At 36.3% G+C, this 13,419-nt stretch overlaps 1 protein-coding gene across 18 annotated transcripts in view; it reads right to left on the bottom strand.

Moving 5' to 3' along the window:
• Nucleotides 1-614: 614 nt before the first annotated feature.
• The window catches only part of BAZ2B (bromodomain adjacent to zinc finger domain 2B), a 165,869-nt gene continuing 153,064 nt past the window's right edge, over nucleotides 615-13,419 (bottom strand). For 11 of the 18 annotated variants that reach the window (XM_064450866.1, XM_064450867.1, XM_064450865.1 and 8 more), the window contains 10 exons: nucleotides 12,169-12,833; nucleotides 11,350-11,626; nucleotides 11,000-11,155; nucleotides 10,370-10,530; nucleotides 9,133-9,443; nucleotides 8,616-8,751; nucleotides 6,770-6,916; nucleotides 4,324-4,583; nucleotides 3,379-3,522; nucleotides 615-2,099 (listed from right to left, as the gene is read on the bottom strand). In XM_064450866.1, the coding sequence (XP_064306936.1) occupies nucleotides 1,946-2,099; nucleotides 3,379-3,522; nucleotides 4,324-4,583; nucleotides 6,770-6,916; nucleotides 8,616-8,751; nucleotides 9,133-9,443; nucleotides 10,370-10,530; nucleotides 11,000-11,155; nucleotides 11,350-11,626; nucleotides 12,169-12,833 (2,411 nt within the window). In that variant the 3' untranslated portion in view covers nucleotides 615-1,945. The remainder of the gene's footprint in view (nucleotides 2,100-3,378; nucleotides 3,523-4,323; nucleotides 4,584-6,769; nucleotides 6,917-8,615; nucleotides 8,752-9,132; nucleotides 9,444-10,369; nucleotides 10,531-10,999; nucleotides 11,156-11,349; nucleotides 11,627-12,168; nucleotides 12,834-13,419) is intronic. The other 7 variants (XM_064450869.1, XM_064450871.1, XM_064450877.1 and 4 more) reach the window with 3 other exon arrangements.

Raw genomic sequence — 13,419 nt, 5'->3', positions numbered from 1 at the left:
CAAGAAGTATAATGGCAAGGGAGTATATAAAACAAGGCGCTCAGGCTCAAACATGGCAGGCCTAGTTTAAAAGCAAAAAACTCTCTCCACCCCCCCCCCCCCCCCCCCCCCAAAAAAAAAAACAAACAAACAAAAAAACCCAACCCAAAACATTTCTTGGTGAGGGAGCTATAGGTGTTGGGGTTCCACAATATTCATTTGTAATTCCTCTATTTTCTCCAGTCAGAGCAAGGATTATGACTCATGCCCTTCTACAGAGCAAAACGAGGACAAAACCTTGCATGGTCAGTGGTTTTAAGAAACATTACATGGGGCATGTATTTACATTATCCTGTGCATTCACACTAACAACAGTAGGTAGACAGGACTGGCAGAAACAGGTCAAATACGAGGCAGCCCAGTGGTTACACCGAATGTTACTGATGCTCGTTCAAACAGGCGGTTGAACTGCACTCTGACTGCTTGGCAATTGCTTCTCTTTGAACTACCATTAGAAGGCCAGGAGAATTAGATGCATCATATTAAGAACTGAATGTTAAATGCAAGGCTCCCAAGATATTATTTTAAAAATTCCTGTATACACAGGATCTGAAGTATTAAAATCACCAAGAAAATCTGGTTTGCAAAACAGTCTTTTATTGTATCCGTGCCACACATACTAGTGAAAAATAACACTCCTAAAAAAGGAAAAGAAAAAGAATGCTACCTTTCCACAACATTTCTTTTAAATAAAACTTCAAGTACTCTTACATTAGTACAAAAAAAAAAAAAATTCTGATCTACCTGCCCCAACAGGCCACCACAACACACAGTAGATAAAACACAGTGGTTACAAACGTCTTTTTTGTTATTTCTGTGGCAAGGCAAATGGAGGAAAATGTTTCTATGAAAAAATACTGTGTGCGTAGGAAATTGTCACAAATTTATTCCACATGGATACAAATGATTATACTTGAATTTGAGGCCGTGGTGGCTTGAAATTATATAACAAAATAGAAAAATGGAAAACTAATATCCCCTACACCCTGTTTTAAAGGCAGGCACTACCAAGATTAAGGAGACTCCACAGTGTTGGTAGAGGATAATTACTGTACAAGCCATATAGCTATAATTACCTTATGACTAAAATAAAATGCTACCATCCTTCTAAGGCATAAACAATAATGTCTGCAAACAATATGTACACATCATACATATTTAAAACAAGACTTAATATAAACAATAATGAACAGTATGTACATGTCTCAATTCTTCACTGTCTTGAAATACAATTTAACTACACAAGTGATGCAGCAACATATATATAAATGTACTTGTAACTCTACAGTAAAGTTTAATTTTTAGTGCTTTTACAGCACATCAGTGTAAACAGTATTACTTGGCTTTGTTTTATATTTTAAAACATTCCTTGTTGTATTTTCAAGATTTAAAGCAATTTTCTAATTCTTCCTTTTCACAGAAAACGAAGATTCTGAATGCTGTATAATCATAAATAATTCATAAAATTAAATACATTCACTAAAAAATAAACTACAAAGTAAAAAAATGAAAAATAGATATTTATTGAAAGGGAAAGAGAACCATTTCCCCAAGTAGAGCTCTGGTGGTTGAATATTCAGTGCGTTTTGAATTATTTTAAATTGCTATTGCACTATAACACCCCTTTCTTTGAAATTCTTTGGGTGTGCTTCCCTGTTCTACCTAAATTAGTTTGTTAAAACACACAAACCAATAACCAAGGGGCCATGGTTGCTGTAGGAGTGAAGCCTTTAGAACTAGTATCACAACTCTGTGATATTTTAAAGGAAAAAAACAGTCATTAGTTATGCATGTGCCTTGCACTTTCATGTAAAATACAGTTCACATTGCTGGTCTTATCAGTCCTCATTTAATTGGAAAGAAAAAAAAAAAAGAAAAAAAAAGGAAAAAATGAGTTCTGGTAACTTCAGCTCACTTTGAAAATCTCTGTCCATTTTTTTTCAAAATACTTCCTCATGTTGTGGCCAGCCCTGCCTATGTCAGAATCATCTTCATTAAAGGTTTCACAGTTGTCAAAAACAAGCCTGACATCTAGCGAAAATGCTTCAAGATTAGGGTACCTGAAAGAAGAAAAAGGTGAATGATTTTTGGAACACAGACAATCAAAAGGGAAAAACACCTCAACTACATGAGAAAGAACTACCTTAATATCAGTGAATTTACAACCAGCCACAGAATATTCAATCAATGTTCTACATATTAATTATACTTTTTGATTTTTTAAATTCTAATTTAAATATTAACAAGAAAATGAACATCAGTGGAAGGAAATACTCTCTCATCATTGTGTTTGTTGTTTTCCTCAAACATTCTGTAAGGTAGAATATTTCAAGTCTGTACTCGAAAAAAAACTTTTAAAAAATTAACATCCCCCTTCCCTTCAATAGCTTTCTAGTTAAAATGCTACGGCTGTTTTCAATTTATTCATCTATTCTTGGGCTCAGGCCCCCTCAAAGTAAATTTTGAGTACAGCTGCATTTACCTAGAAGAGGAACAATCAGGTACAAAAAATGGCTGCCCAGATCAATCCTATAACATTGTCTTTGTTATTCTTATTATTATCCTGAACATACATGGCCCAAATAGTGTTCCAGTGTTCACAGGAATTATTAAAAAGACAGACAGTAAAAGTTACAAGTCTACTGATACCAATAAGCATGTGTGGAGCATTTAAATCTCAGGTTCAAGGGAGAAAAAGCCCCTTGTGTTATCCTAGGAAACTTGCTTTGTGTGAAGCTGACAGATGCTGGAGAGGGTCAATCTTCATGGATGACAGAATTTTCATTGGTGGTGGGGAGCCACTAGAGCACAGGGACATAACGGCGGGAAAGGGAGCAGAGGAATAGAGTGTCTTTCTTAAGAAGTTGTGCAGTCTAATTCTAGGACGGTAAGATGATTAACCACCATTACTGGAATGTTACCTGGCCTCCCACAACAGGGGCACCAATTCACTCCACAGCTACAACATTATTTACAGGGACTCCATCAGCTTAAAGCCCACCCAGCTGGTTCCTGCTTACATGTAACAACATTGAGATGTCTCAGTGAGAAAAGATGAGGAAAAGAAGTTATTCCTGTTGATTGATTTTGTGCATTTGACCTGGCAGCTTTACTGTTTTTCAGCCAGTTCCACAGGTTCTCCCACCTGACATGCCATTTCACTTAGATATGGCAAAGTCAAAAGTATACAGTTAAGAATTTTTATTTTGACTGTAGAAGTAATCACAGAAGTGCCAGAGCAGGCAGATCAAGCTAGTTTAACTAATTTTAAAGAAGGTACTGTATTTCAATGTTTAAATATTTTAAAACGTAAAGTAAAATTTACAGTAGATTACTTACTGTCCACTACTTAGCTTGTCTCTAATGGTGGAAAAGTCCATAGGTTTTTTAATAACTTTCTTATAACCAGGAACAAGTTTCAAGTTTACAGGAAGTAAGAAAGGCCAGGCATCTTCATGCGTTTCCAATTCTGAGAGAATCATGCTGAACAAAATAAGGTTTTAAATCAATATTTTAAGCTGTTCATATATTCACAGAGGTTTTTCACTGTTCCATAAATTCATCATGTAGTGCCAACCTATTCTCTTTATAAAAGGAACGCACTTTATTCTGTGCCCTGCACAAGGCTGAGAACAATGTCGATAAAGACAGACATCTTAACTGAATATTTAAAAGAGCAGTAAGTTCTCTCCAGGCAACCTACGCAAGATGAAATTCCAGTGATCAACGTTCTGTAAGAGAAACAGAGCCCTGCAACTTCCATGCTTCGAACCTCAATGTAAACCATTTGCAAACCAGTAAAACAGGTGCTAATACCAGCTTTCCGAAACAGACGAGGCTGACCTATTGTCACTTTCGACTGTCCAGCAATACTCTGCAAGAAGATGCGCTGCTATTACTGTCTCCTCCTCTCTAATGCAACGCCTTTTGGACACAGTGGATAATCATCTTTGCTACACTTGAGGAAGCTGCCAGTACCAATGCTATCAGGGTTTGTTCTTCCCATTTTTGGAAGGGCACGTGGGAGTAGGTTTTACAGACCACATTCTAACAGTAGGTACTCTCCTCTTGGCCTTCATTACCAAACAGAGTAGTTCCTCACCACAAGCACACGCTAAATCCTTTATATAGATATATATACATATACACACACACACTCAAATTATCACAACCTGCATGGGATACATGACAAAGAATAGGATTCTTGCTCCTCAGAACAGAGACAAAAAGAATCAGGCACCTCTTGTTTCAACACTTACCCAAGCTTAGAATTTGTCACTTTACCTGCATATAGCCAGGTCCTTGGAATCATCTCTTTTAGGTTTCTTAATAGCAGTGAAATTTTCTTGCTTTAATTGACTCACAGAAACATTTTCATCCATTTTTCTTTTTTTAGGGTCTGGTTTTCCTCTTTTTGAGGAGGCGCTTGTAGTTGCAGAGTCTTCATCCTCTGTATCTCCTGCTAATTTCCTGCTTCTCTTTTGTTCATTACCTTTTCTCCCTTTGAGTTGAAGTTTTTTTATTTTTATAGTTTGACCACTTGCCTACAATAGAGAGAACTGAAATAAGCAATAACCAAGAAATTACAGAATCCTCCGTTATTATTGATAGACAGCAATGAAGATCAGACAGAAGCACCAAAACAATTTAAATATTTAATATCAGAGATTATTCACTTTTTGCTCTTCTGTAAAGGCAAGTAAGGCTATAGAAATTCCTGTTATTAGTGATTCGGGTTCTCAACTTGTGATGATATAAAAGTACCTGACCTTCAGATTGGTAAAACAGTACCTCCTAACAAACTAGGCTGGCACAGTTTTAGACAAATATTTGTCTATTCCTAAAAGACTGATATAACCACAGCTGAAATAGTATATTCATTTTCGAGCAACCACATTATTTGCAAGACATGGAAAACTGGAAAACAGTTTTTAAAAAGTCAGGGGCAGAATCAACTGATTTAAAGATTAAAAGCTAGACATGAAAGATATAGATAGCTTGGCTACATGACAACTACAGGAGAACATAAAAGGCATGTGACAATACAAGAATGCTACAAAGTGGGGAAAAAGGAACATTATTTAATACAAAACTCTTTATAGCCAGTAAGATGAAACTAAAGGGGTACATTTAAGATGAAAAAAGTAAGTTGTTATGGGTATCGACAGCATCGGAACGCAGCCCGGTACTTGAAGTCATCATCCTGATTATTGGAATAGGAACTGTGGGGAATGTCAAGTCAAGCGCATGATGCCATTGAAAAGAGTCACTGACAATCAAAGAATGAAAAGATAGAAAACAATTTCCATGAAGACAGCCAGCATCAGTATTACTGAACTCTGTGTTAATAAGACTACATTAGATAGTTTGAACAATTTTTAAACCATAACGTTTATATTTTATACTCTCCTATCAAAACACTATTTGCTTTAAAAGTTGTCTAAACCTGTATTTTTATAATCTGCTTTTTCAGAGTTAAGAATGTGCAGATTTTGCTACCTACTGCAAGCCATTACTACATAATTCCTTTATTTCACGACTGCATTAAATAATTTCCTTAAGGATCTGGCACTGCTCGTAACTAGCATGGTGAAAAACGCAGTCAGTTTGTACAAATCAGATGATGAATGAATGCATGAATGTGGAAAAAATGTATGTTGTGTATAGAATTCCTTTTGATCAACCCAGAACACTAGAAAGATTTGTAAATAATTGTACCCTCTTAACACTACTCCGTATCATGACTATGTTCTTGGCCCAAAGATAGAAAAGCAGCCAAGTACGTCAGCTCACATAGCAATTGAAGAGGAATGTTGATTTTCGGCCATTTGGTTAAAAACACAATGTAAGGCAGGCACAATGTAACCCAGGAGTATATGGCGGGGGGGGCAATGGGATATCAAGAAGTGATGGGATAAGTTATAGCATGATAGGGTAATTTCTATCTTTATTACAAGGTAAGTTGCAATATAACCATGATAATGACAGGAATAGTTACAGCATGAGTTAACCCCTTATAAACTACTATACAATCAGTTCTCCACAGTAACCTGTTTTTATTTCTTCTGTTGCACATAATGGTTTAAAAACCAATTTGTCTTCCTTATTACTTTGCGAAAGATGCACAGAAAAAAGGATCACATTGACAATACCCAGCAAAAATACAAAATTGAGTATTTACTGTAAAGCTACTTCATCAGTTACAATATTCACAGGTAATGGTAGAAAACATAACTAACAAGTTTAGCAGAAAATGCATTGAATTTTAGGACTAACTAGGGATGGGGAAATTGTGGACTTTTAAACAATACTGTTAATTCAGTCATTTGACTAGAACTATCCTAAAGCTCTATTTAGCCTATTTTTCTTGGGGGGGGGAAGCCAAACCTCGCACAGGAAACATACATGGCCTCTCTCAAATGTGCTGTGTATCAAAAAAGCAAAACTAAAGTATGCTGTACAAAAATATTTACTATTTTCTCTGATATAGTATTAAATCAGCAGGAAAATTCTGTACCTACTTACATTAAAGAAATACAGTTCAAACCAAAACTGTAGCCTTTACTGCCACTAAAAACCAAGTTAAATAGAACTATTAATCTCATTATTTAATGGCAGCCCAACATAAAACATACAGACCATTATTTTAATTGAAAAAAGCACTGGTAGACCTGTAACTCTACCATCTAGAAGGCACTATAGGTGACTTCACCGTTACGGTTAGTATTACCTTTGCTATGCAGGCAGGACAAAACCAGTCACCATCTGGTATGGTAGTGATCTTGGGCCTGTGGCAGTAGGTATGACAGCCTTTATCGCAACCATCACAAAGGAGCAGCAGTTCCTCATTATCTCCCTTTCGACAAATTTGGCAGTACTGTAACACATGAAAAATGGTTTTATTTCAATTTTTAAAATTTGAAACACAGGAATGGTACATAAATTCCCCTTCCTCTCCAAACATAAAAATGCACACTCAAAAATGTTTTCCTTTCATTTTACCACAATCAGAGTCTACTAATGATCACATTTGTAAAAGAATATATGCAGTATGTGAGGACCTAATCTAAAGGCTACATTTGGGAACACATTTGAAAAGCAATTCATTATAAGATAGTTGTTCTACAGCAAACAAAACTATGAATACTTTATATATTTTATTAATGTCCATGGAAAGCAAAGGTATCTTATACCCACCTATCAAAATCTCTTGGCCCATCCATACTATCTCAAGAATCTTCTGTTCCATTTATACCCATACTTCATATACAAGTTGCTATTTCATAAAAATAATTTATATTTTATGACAATATTTTCAAATAGTAATCAGTAAGGATCTTATCCAAAAGTCACCATGAAAAAATTCAGTAAGGCAAAAAAACCCAATCCTAGCACTTCCTAAAATTCACACTAACTTAAAAATATCTAATGTATTGTCAATTTTCTTACATGCATTGTGTGATTTCGATACTCTTCTATATCTGGACTTCTTTTTTTCCAAGACCTCCACATTTTCACCAAATACTTACATTTACTGTGCAATTAAATGTATAGAACATTTCAAACAAATTGAGAGCGATGCTATACATTTTTTCTGGATAATAAATTACTACACCTTGAAACATTCAAATGCCTTTTCAGATGCTCCTAAATTCATAAACCTTTTGCTATAAAGATACAGCTTTAAACTTACGGCTATATAAACTCAAAGGTACAGACTTACACTATAGCTTTTATTTCTATCATCCTTTAATTGTCCAGATATAATTAGAATCTGTATAGGACTGTCAGAACTCAAAAAATTAGGGAAAAGACTACCAATGGAAGAATCACTTTTGCCTCCCACTCCATAGCACTGGCCATACTTAATCACATCATAATCACCACTGCTCTAGTAGTAGTTTTGTTTTCAAAAATACAAGGTTCAAAAGTTCCATGGAAACTTTGACACCTGCATTTTTCATGACTTCTTTGAATATGCAGTTGACCCATATCCACTTTTTAAGTGTACAAGGAAACGGGTATTTCAGCCCATTTGCTCACACTCTTGCCCAATTTATATGTTCAAGTTCTGACAAATATGCATGCAAAGAAGCCACACATTTGCAGCATCTCGACTTTCTGAAAAATGAAGTCCTTAATTGGGATACATGATGTTGAACCTCCATAAAGCTTATGTCATAAAAGAGATCCATCAGATAGAGTATCTTCCATCAGATGGATCCAGAAATGATTCCTCTCTACCTAAATGCTAAGAACAGAGAGTAAATGCCATCGTAAACAAAGCAACTAGTTACAGGGGCTTTTTATCTTCGAAAGTTCAGGAATGATTAATTTGGCAAGAAAGGGAGAATCTTTTCTATTAGGCTTATATTTATCTGTGTACAACGTACTCTTTAACTGTATTAAGTTTTACACACAGTAATAAGAAAAGCGTTATTAACCACGGTATCTTAAAATGCCTGAAGTGGGAAAATAGGATATAGCAAAAATAGTTTAGTTACAGGTTTGTTTTTTTGGTGTGGGTTTTTTTTGTTTGTTTGTTTTGTTTTTTTTTTTTAATTAAAAATACTTACAACTTTCATAATAGATTTTTCCCATGCTATTGATTTCTGTAACTGCTGGATGCACAGAGCTACCTGTGCAGCACTGCGCGCTTCTGACAATGCCCTCCTCCACACCCTTAGCCCTGGAGCAATATCCTCTTCAGTTCTGCATTGAAATACAGAGAAATTAAGTAGGTCACATCCATGTTTGTTTATATTTAAACGCGGAACAATCATTATCACATTGAAAGCCAAGCAATGACAAAACGTACACAGCCAATAAGTATAAGGTTTAAGCAACTAAATTTCATGTAGTGCACAGACTGTGGCTACGTGCCTCAAAGCTTAGTCACAACCAGTTAAATATAACTTTGCAAGATTATCAACAAACATAACAAAAAATATCTTTACAAAGCACCATGCAGAATAACATGATCCGTATGGATCACAGACATACAAGAAAGTACATAGATCACAGGCAATAAGAAAATAGGCTCCAATTAGCAAAGAAGCACAATAATTTTTCAAGTTAATCTCAATAACCTACCCGTCACCATCACCACTAATGGATGGTGCAGGAGCAGGGACAGTAACTGTGCCCACATTATCCAGTTTGATCTGAATGGTGGTACTTAAGGGGCTCTTCAGATACCTTCGCTCTATGTTCCGCTCCAAGTCAGCAAGCCTGGTTACAGCTATATCTAGAGGGTTGTCACTCTTCCGCTCTAGAGAGCTGGTATTGCCTTCTCCGCCTCCAGCACAATCTCCATCGTGCTTCTTGTGCAATCTAGTAATTGACTTATGTTCACGATATACCAAGTCGTCTCTCTCTGATGCAGGTTCAGGACACAGCCAACCCTATGTTAATAGAAAGGTTTGTGCATTTATTGGTTGCTGTTAACTTAGTGTGTAAACAGAGGAACTGTTTTATGGAATCAAACTAAGTAACTGAAGCGCTGTTTCCAGTAGGTCTTGGTTAGTTGTAATCCATCTGTAGAGACAGCTTTCAAAATATCCAGAGAACTAAAATAATTAATCAAAAAATACAAGCATTACCAGACTTTCTGGAGAGACCTTTCTGCAACTCCTTTTGAAGTATCCTCCTCTATTGGTCGAAACATCAGAATAGGTCTACCTGTCCAGCAGGCTCAGGAGACCTGACTGGTCACACAGAAATAACATCCGCCCCTAGAACAAACTACATCCCAAATACTACATCTGAACTACAACCAAACATATGCGATTTGGCATCCTTACACCCACCTTGGAAAAACTCCAAAATGTAATGACAGCCAGTGAATTCTTAGCTCCTTCACACTGACAACCATCACATGTTCTCCATGACACTACAATACTCAAGCAAATTATACAAGTACAAAAATGCACAAGTACATTATAATGTACTTGTAGGCTCCTCTGCAAGCTTTAACAGCAACACCCACCCAAAACCAGGCAGAACCGTGGCAAAACCTACTACAATTAAGCAGTCTATATGCAATGAAGTCTTTGCATTCACAGAAGGTTAACAAAATGTGCAGTGAACTGCACACTGTACAAAAACAGTCCAGGAACTGCCATTCTGAGCATCTTCAGCTGAAGGTTTAACTGCAATAAAATGTTTCAAATACAAATATCCATGATATTGCCGCAGTGGATTTGTTCTATTTGCAGACAATTAGCAATGGAATAACAAGGCACTTACCAACAGCAGAAGGACTGCTACCTTTTACTTTAAATTCTTACCACTTATTTTAAAGAGACATTTTACTAAAAGTTGGTTTTACCTTAACTTGTAAACTAGCTGATGCAACTCTCCGCTCTAGGTCTTCCACCTGCTGAAGAATAGCAAGATCCATCTCCATTGCCTGTTCTTCTACTGACCAGTTCTCCACAACATCTCGAGTTACCTGGTTATCTTCATTTTCATTGATATCAATAATTGCAACTGTATTTGAGAACCACATTTTTATTATTTTAATTAGTATTATAACTTCTCTCAGTAAATTCAAGCTGATTTACCTGTCCCTCCAGTCAAATGTTGAAGAACTGTTGTAAAAATGTACTACTCCTCCTAAGATACTACTCCCAATATGGACAACAAAATCTGTAGGTTTTCAAATTTGCAAGTTAAAGGCAAGAAGGGGAAGGAGAGGCTGAGCTGGAGTATTACAGAGATGGAAAGAGCTTAAAAAGGTTACCAACACGTATAGCACTAAAGCAACTTTTATTAAACAGGGTTTCCAATCCTGTAACTTTCCAGAATGAGGCTGGTGAAAAGGCAACTACAGACAATGAGACCTTTCCCTTTTTCCTCCAGCCACTCCTCTTAACTTTGTGTCTAAACACATCTCAGAGCTCTACGCCAGTCGTCTTATGCCCCAATGCCATGCGTAACATAAAGACCAATTACATACCATCCTTATTTTTGATGCAGGCCAGAGTGATATAATCCATGTGTTTCTGTATTTGCTTTTGTAAGGCCTTTTCTCTTATTCCCCTGAGATGCAGCACTTTAAGCAAAGATTTTAGGTCCTCTGGATCAGTAATCCTCCACCACCCATACTGCATTTCTAAATCAAGACAAGCATATAAACACTTTGCAGGCATTTTTTTTCCGTGATCACACACAATCAGATAAGAGAAATAATCTAGCCAAATTAATCAGGCAAATTGTGAAAAAAAAAAAACAACAACAACTGTAACATCATAATGGCACTGCAGAGATTATCCTCCACAGAGTTCCATCTCGTTGCATTTTACTTACCCTCTGGTATAGGTTTTGGGTTAGGATAATCTACTGGCTTGGCTACTTCAACTGCTGTAGAAGGGGCAGAAGCTATTTTTTCAGATTGTAGTGCTGGTGATTCACTTTTACTTGCAGGAACGCTAGATGCCAGGAATGAGTTACCATTCACTTCTGATAATCCCAACCCTGATCCAAGAGCAGGTAAAGGAGATGAAAACGGAACATTTGAAGTAAGAACTCCTGTAGGCCATCCACAAAACTGAAGTCCCATTATAGGTAGGCCAGTCTTCATCTGCTGCACAGAATATATTGTTAACACAATCGCACTACCGTTGTTAATTATTACCAAGAAACCTGAGTTATGATTAGGACACTATTTGTCAAACAATAATCAAAACATAAGGGAGGCTTTTACTCAGTACTTTAATTTAAGAAAAACTAACATTAACATATTATACGCCTTATTAGGGACCTGTTAATGCTTAAAAAACAATAGCTTTTAAAGTGAGGGTGTGGTGTGTCACATTTCTGAAAACTAGGTTTTATTTGCTTTTCATTTCATACCAGTGGCCACTCTCCTAAAAGCCAATTTAAATTACTGAAATACATGTACAAAATATCCGATATTGGCTTACTTAATTTTACCTATCAATCTTTTTTTATCAAAAACTGCTAGTATTATAAAACATCCGTAACATCGAATTAATTATTAACATTTAGAAGCAGACAAAAAAATTTAAGATAGAATGATAGCACTTTGTGAAACAATTTGTCTAAACAGAAATTCTGCCAAATAAGCACAGCAAATTCAGACTATTCAAAAACTCATTTATCTACCTGCAGTGGTGACAACGCAAAAGGACTTAATCCCATTGGACTCTGTGCAGAGGTTGAGCCCAGAAGAGGTGATGGAACAGGTGAAGGTGACTTTGATGGTGGATGTGACTGAGGAGTAAGTGAAGTTGTAGTAGCTGGTGTATCTATATGGGTAACTGACATGTCATCACAGGGTATTCTCGGCAAAAGGCTGAACCACTGCCTGCTCTTTTCAGTAAGTGTCTTTAACAGCTGATCATTTGGAATTAGTGGAGAACTGTAAAACTTTCCTGTTCCACTTGCATTAGGACTGAAAAGATTATTAGAGTCAGACTTCTCGGTGGTGCTTTGTGATGCAGTGGGCTGAAGACTGCAGAGAGAGTTTTTTGAGTTACTTGGGTAAGATAACGTGCAGCCATTTGCTGCACTGCCATTAGGTTTTGGGGACATAATGTCAGATTCAGGCGGCATTTTTGCTACCTCTAACAGTTTGCTTAGTTTTGAAAATGACCCAGGCTTTTGTAAAAACAAGTTAGTGTTGTCCTTTTCTTTCAGATCTTCCTTTTGCTCACAGTGAGTTGTATTTAAACAATGTATTTTTTCTTCTGTCTCAAATTCTTCTTCTTTGATATGCATGCTTTCTACCTTTTTTAACTTCTCTTTTTCTTTTGCAATTTCTTCTAGGCCTAAAAATGTACAAGAAACCTAGGTGAAATATAACACACCGACTAATTTAGACCAATTTTATCATCATAGTTAAATAAAAAATTACTTCATTTTTGGCTCAACACATGCTAGATCACAATGTCTTTTTTTTTTTTTTTAATGAAATCACTTCTCACTTTAAAGAACACTTTGCAGAAGGAAACAAGCTTCAAAGCGCACACAGATTTAAACCCTGCCAAACAACTGGAGGAAAAATAACCTCACCCTAGTTAACAAAGCTGTAGTACTCTCCCTTAACATGCATGTACGTCTGAAGCAGTTTGCCAGTGCAAAGTCTTTGAAAGGGACAAATCTTTGGCACCTTTCTTTTTGCAAGACTCTCCATGGTTTATCAAAAAACTCTGTTTATATCAAGAGGGTACAATGTTTATAGCCTTAAAGCTTATTTTTGAAAAAGACCACTTCATTAAACTTTCAGCCAACCACAAAACGGAGGACCAAAATTCCTGTTGTGAAATCAAATATTCCCCAAATACTGAAACACAACATTAATTATTTTACCTCTTCCATAAAAACCATTAACAACTTTGACTGTAAAACAATGTC

This window comes from Phalacrocorax carbo, chromosome 5 (genome assembly GCF_963921805.1).
Source record: "Phalacrocorax carbo chromosome 5, bPhaCar2.1, whole genome shotgun sequence".
Lineage (NCBI taxonomy): Eukaryota > Metazoa > Chordata > Aves > Suliformes > Phalacrocoracidae > Phalacrocorax > Phalacrocorax carbo.
The sequence above is the reverse complement of the archived record's forward strand: the minus strand, read 5'-3'. Positions and strand labels throughout refer to the sequence as shown.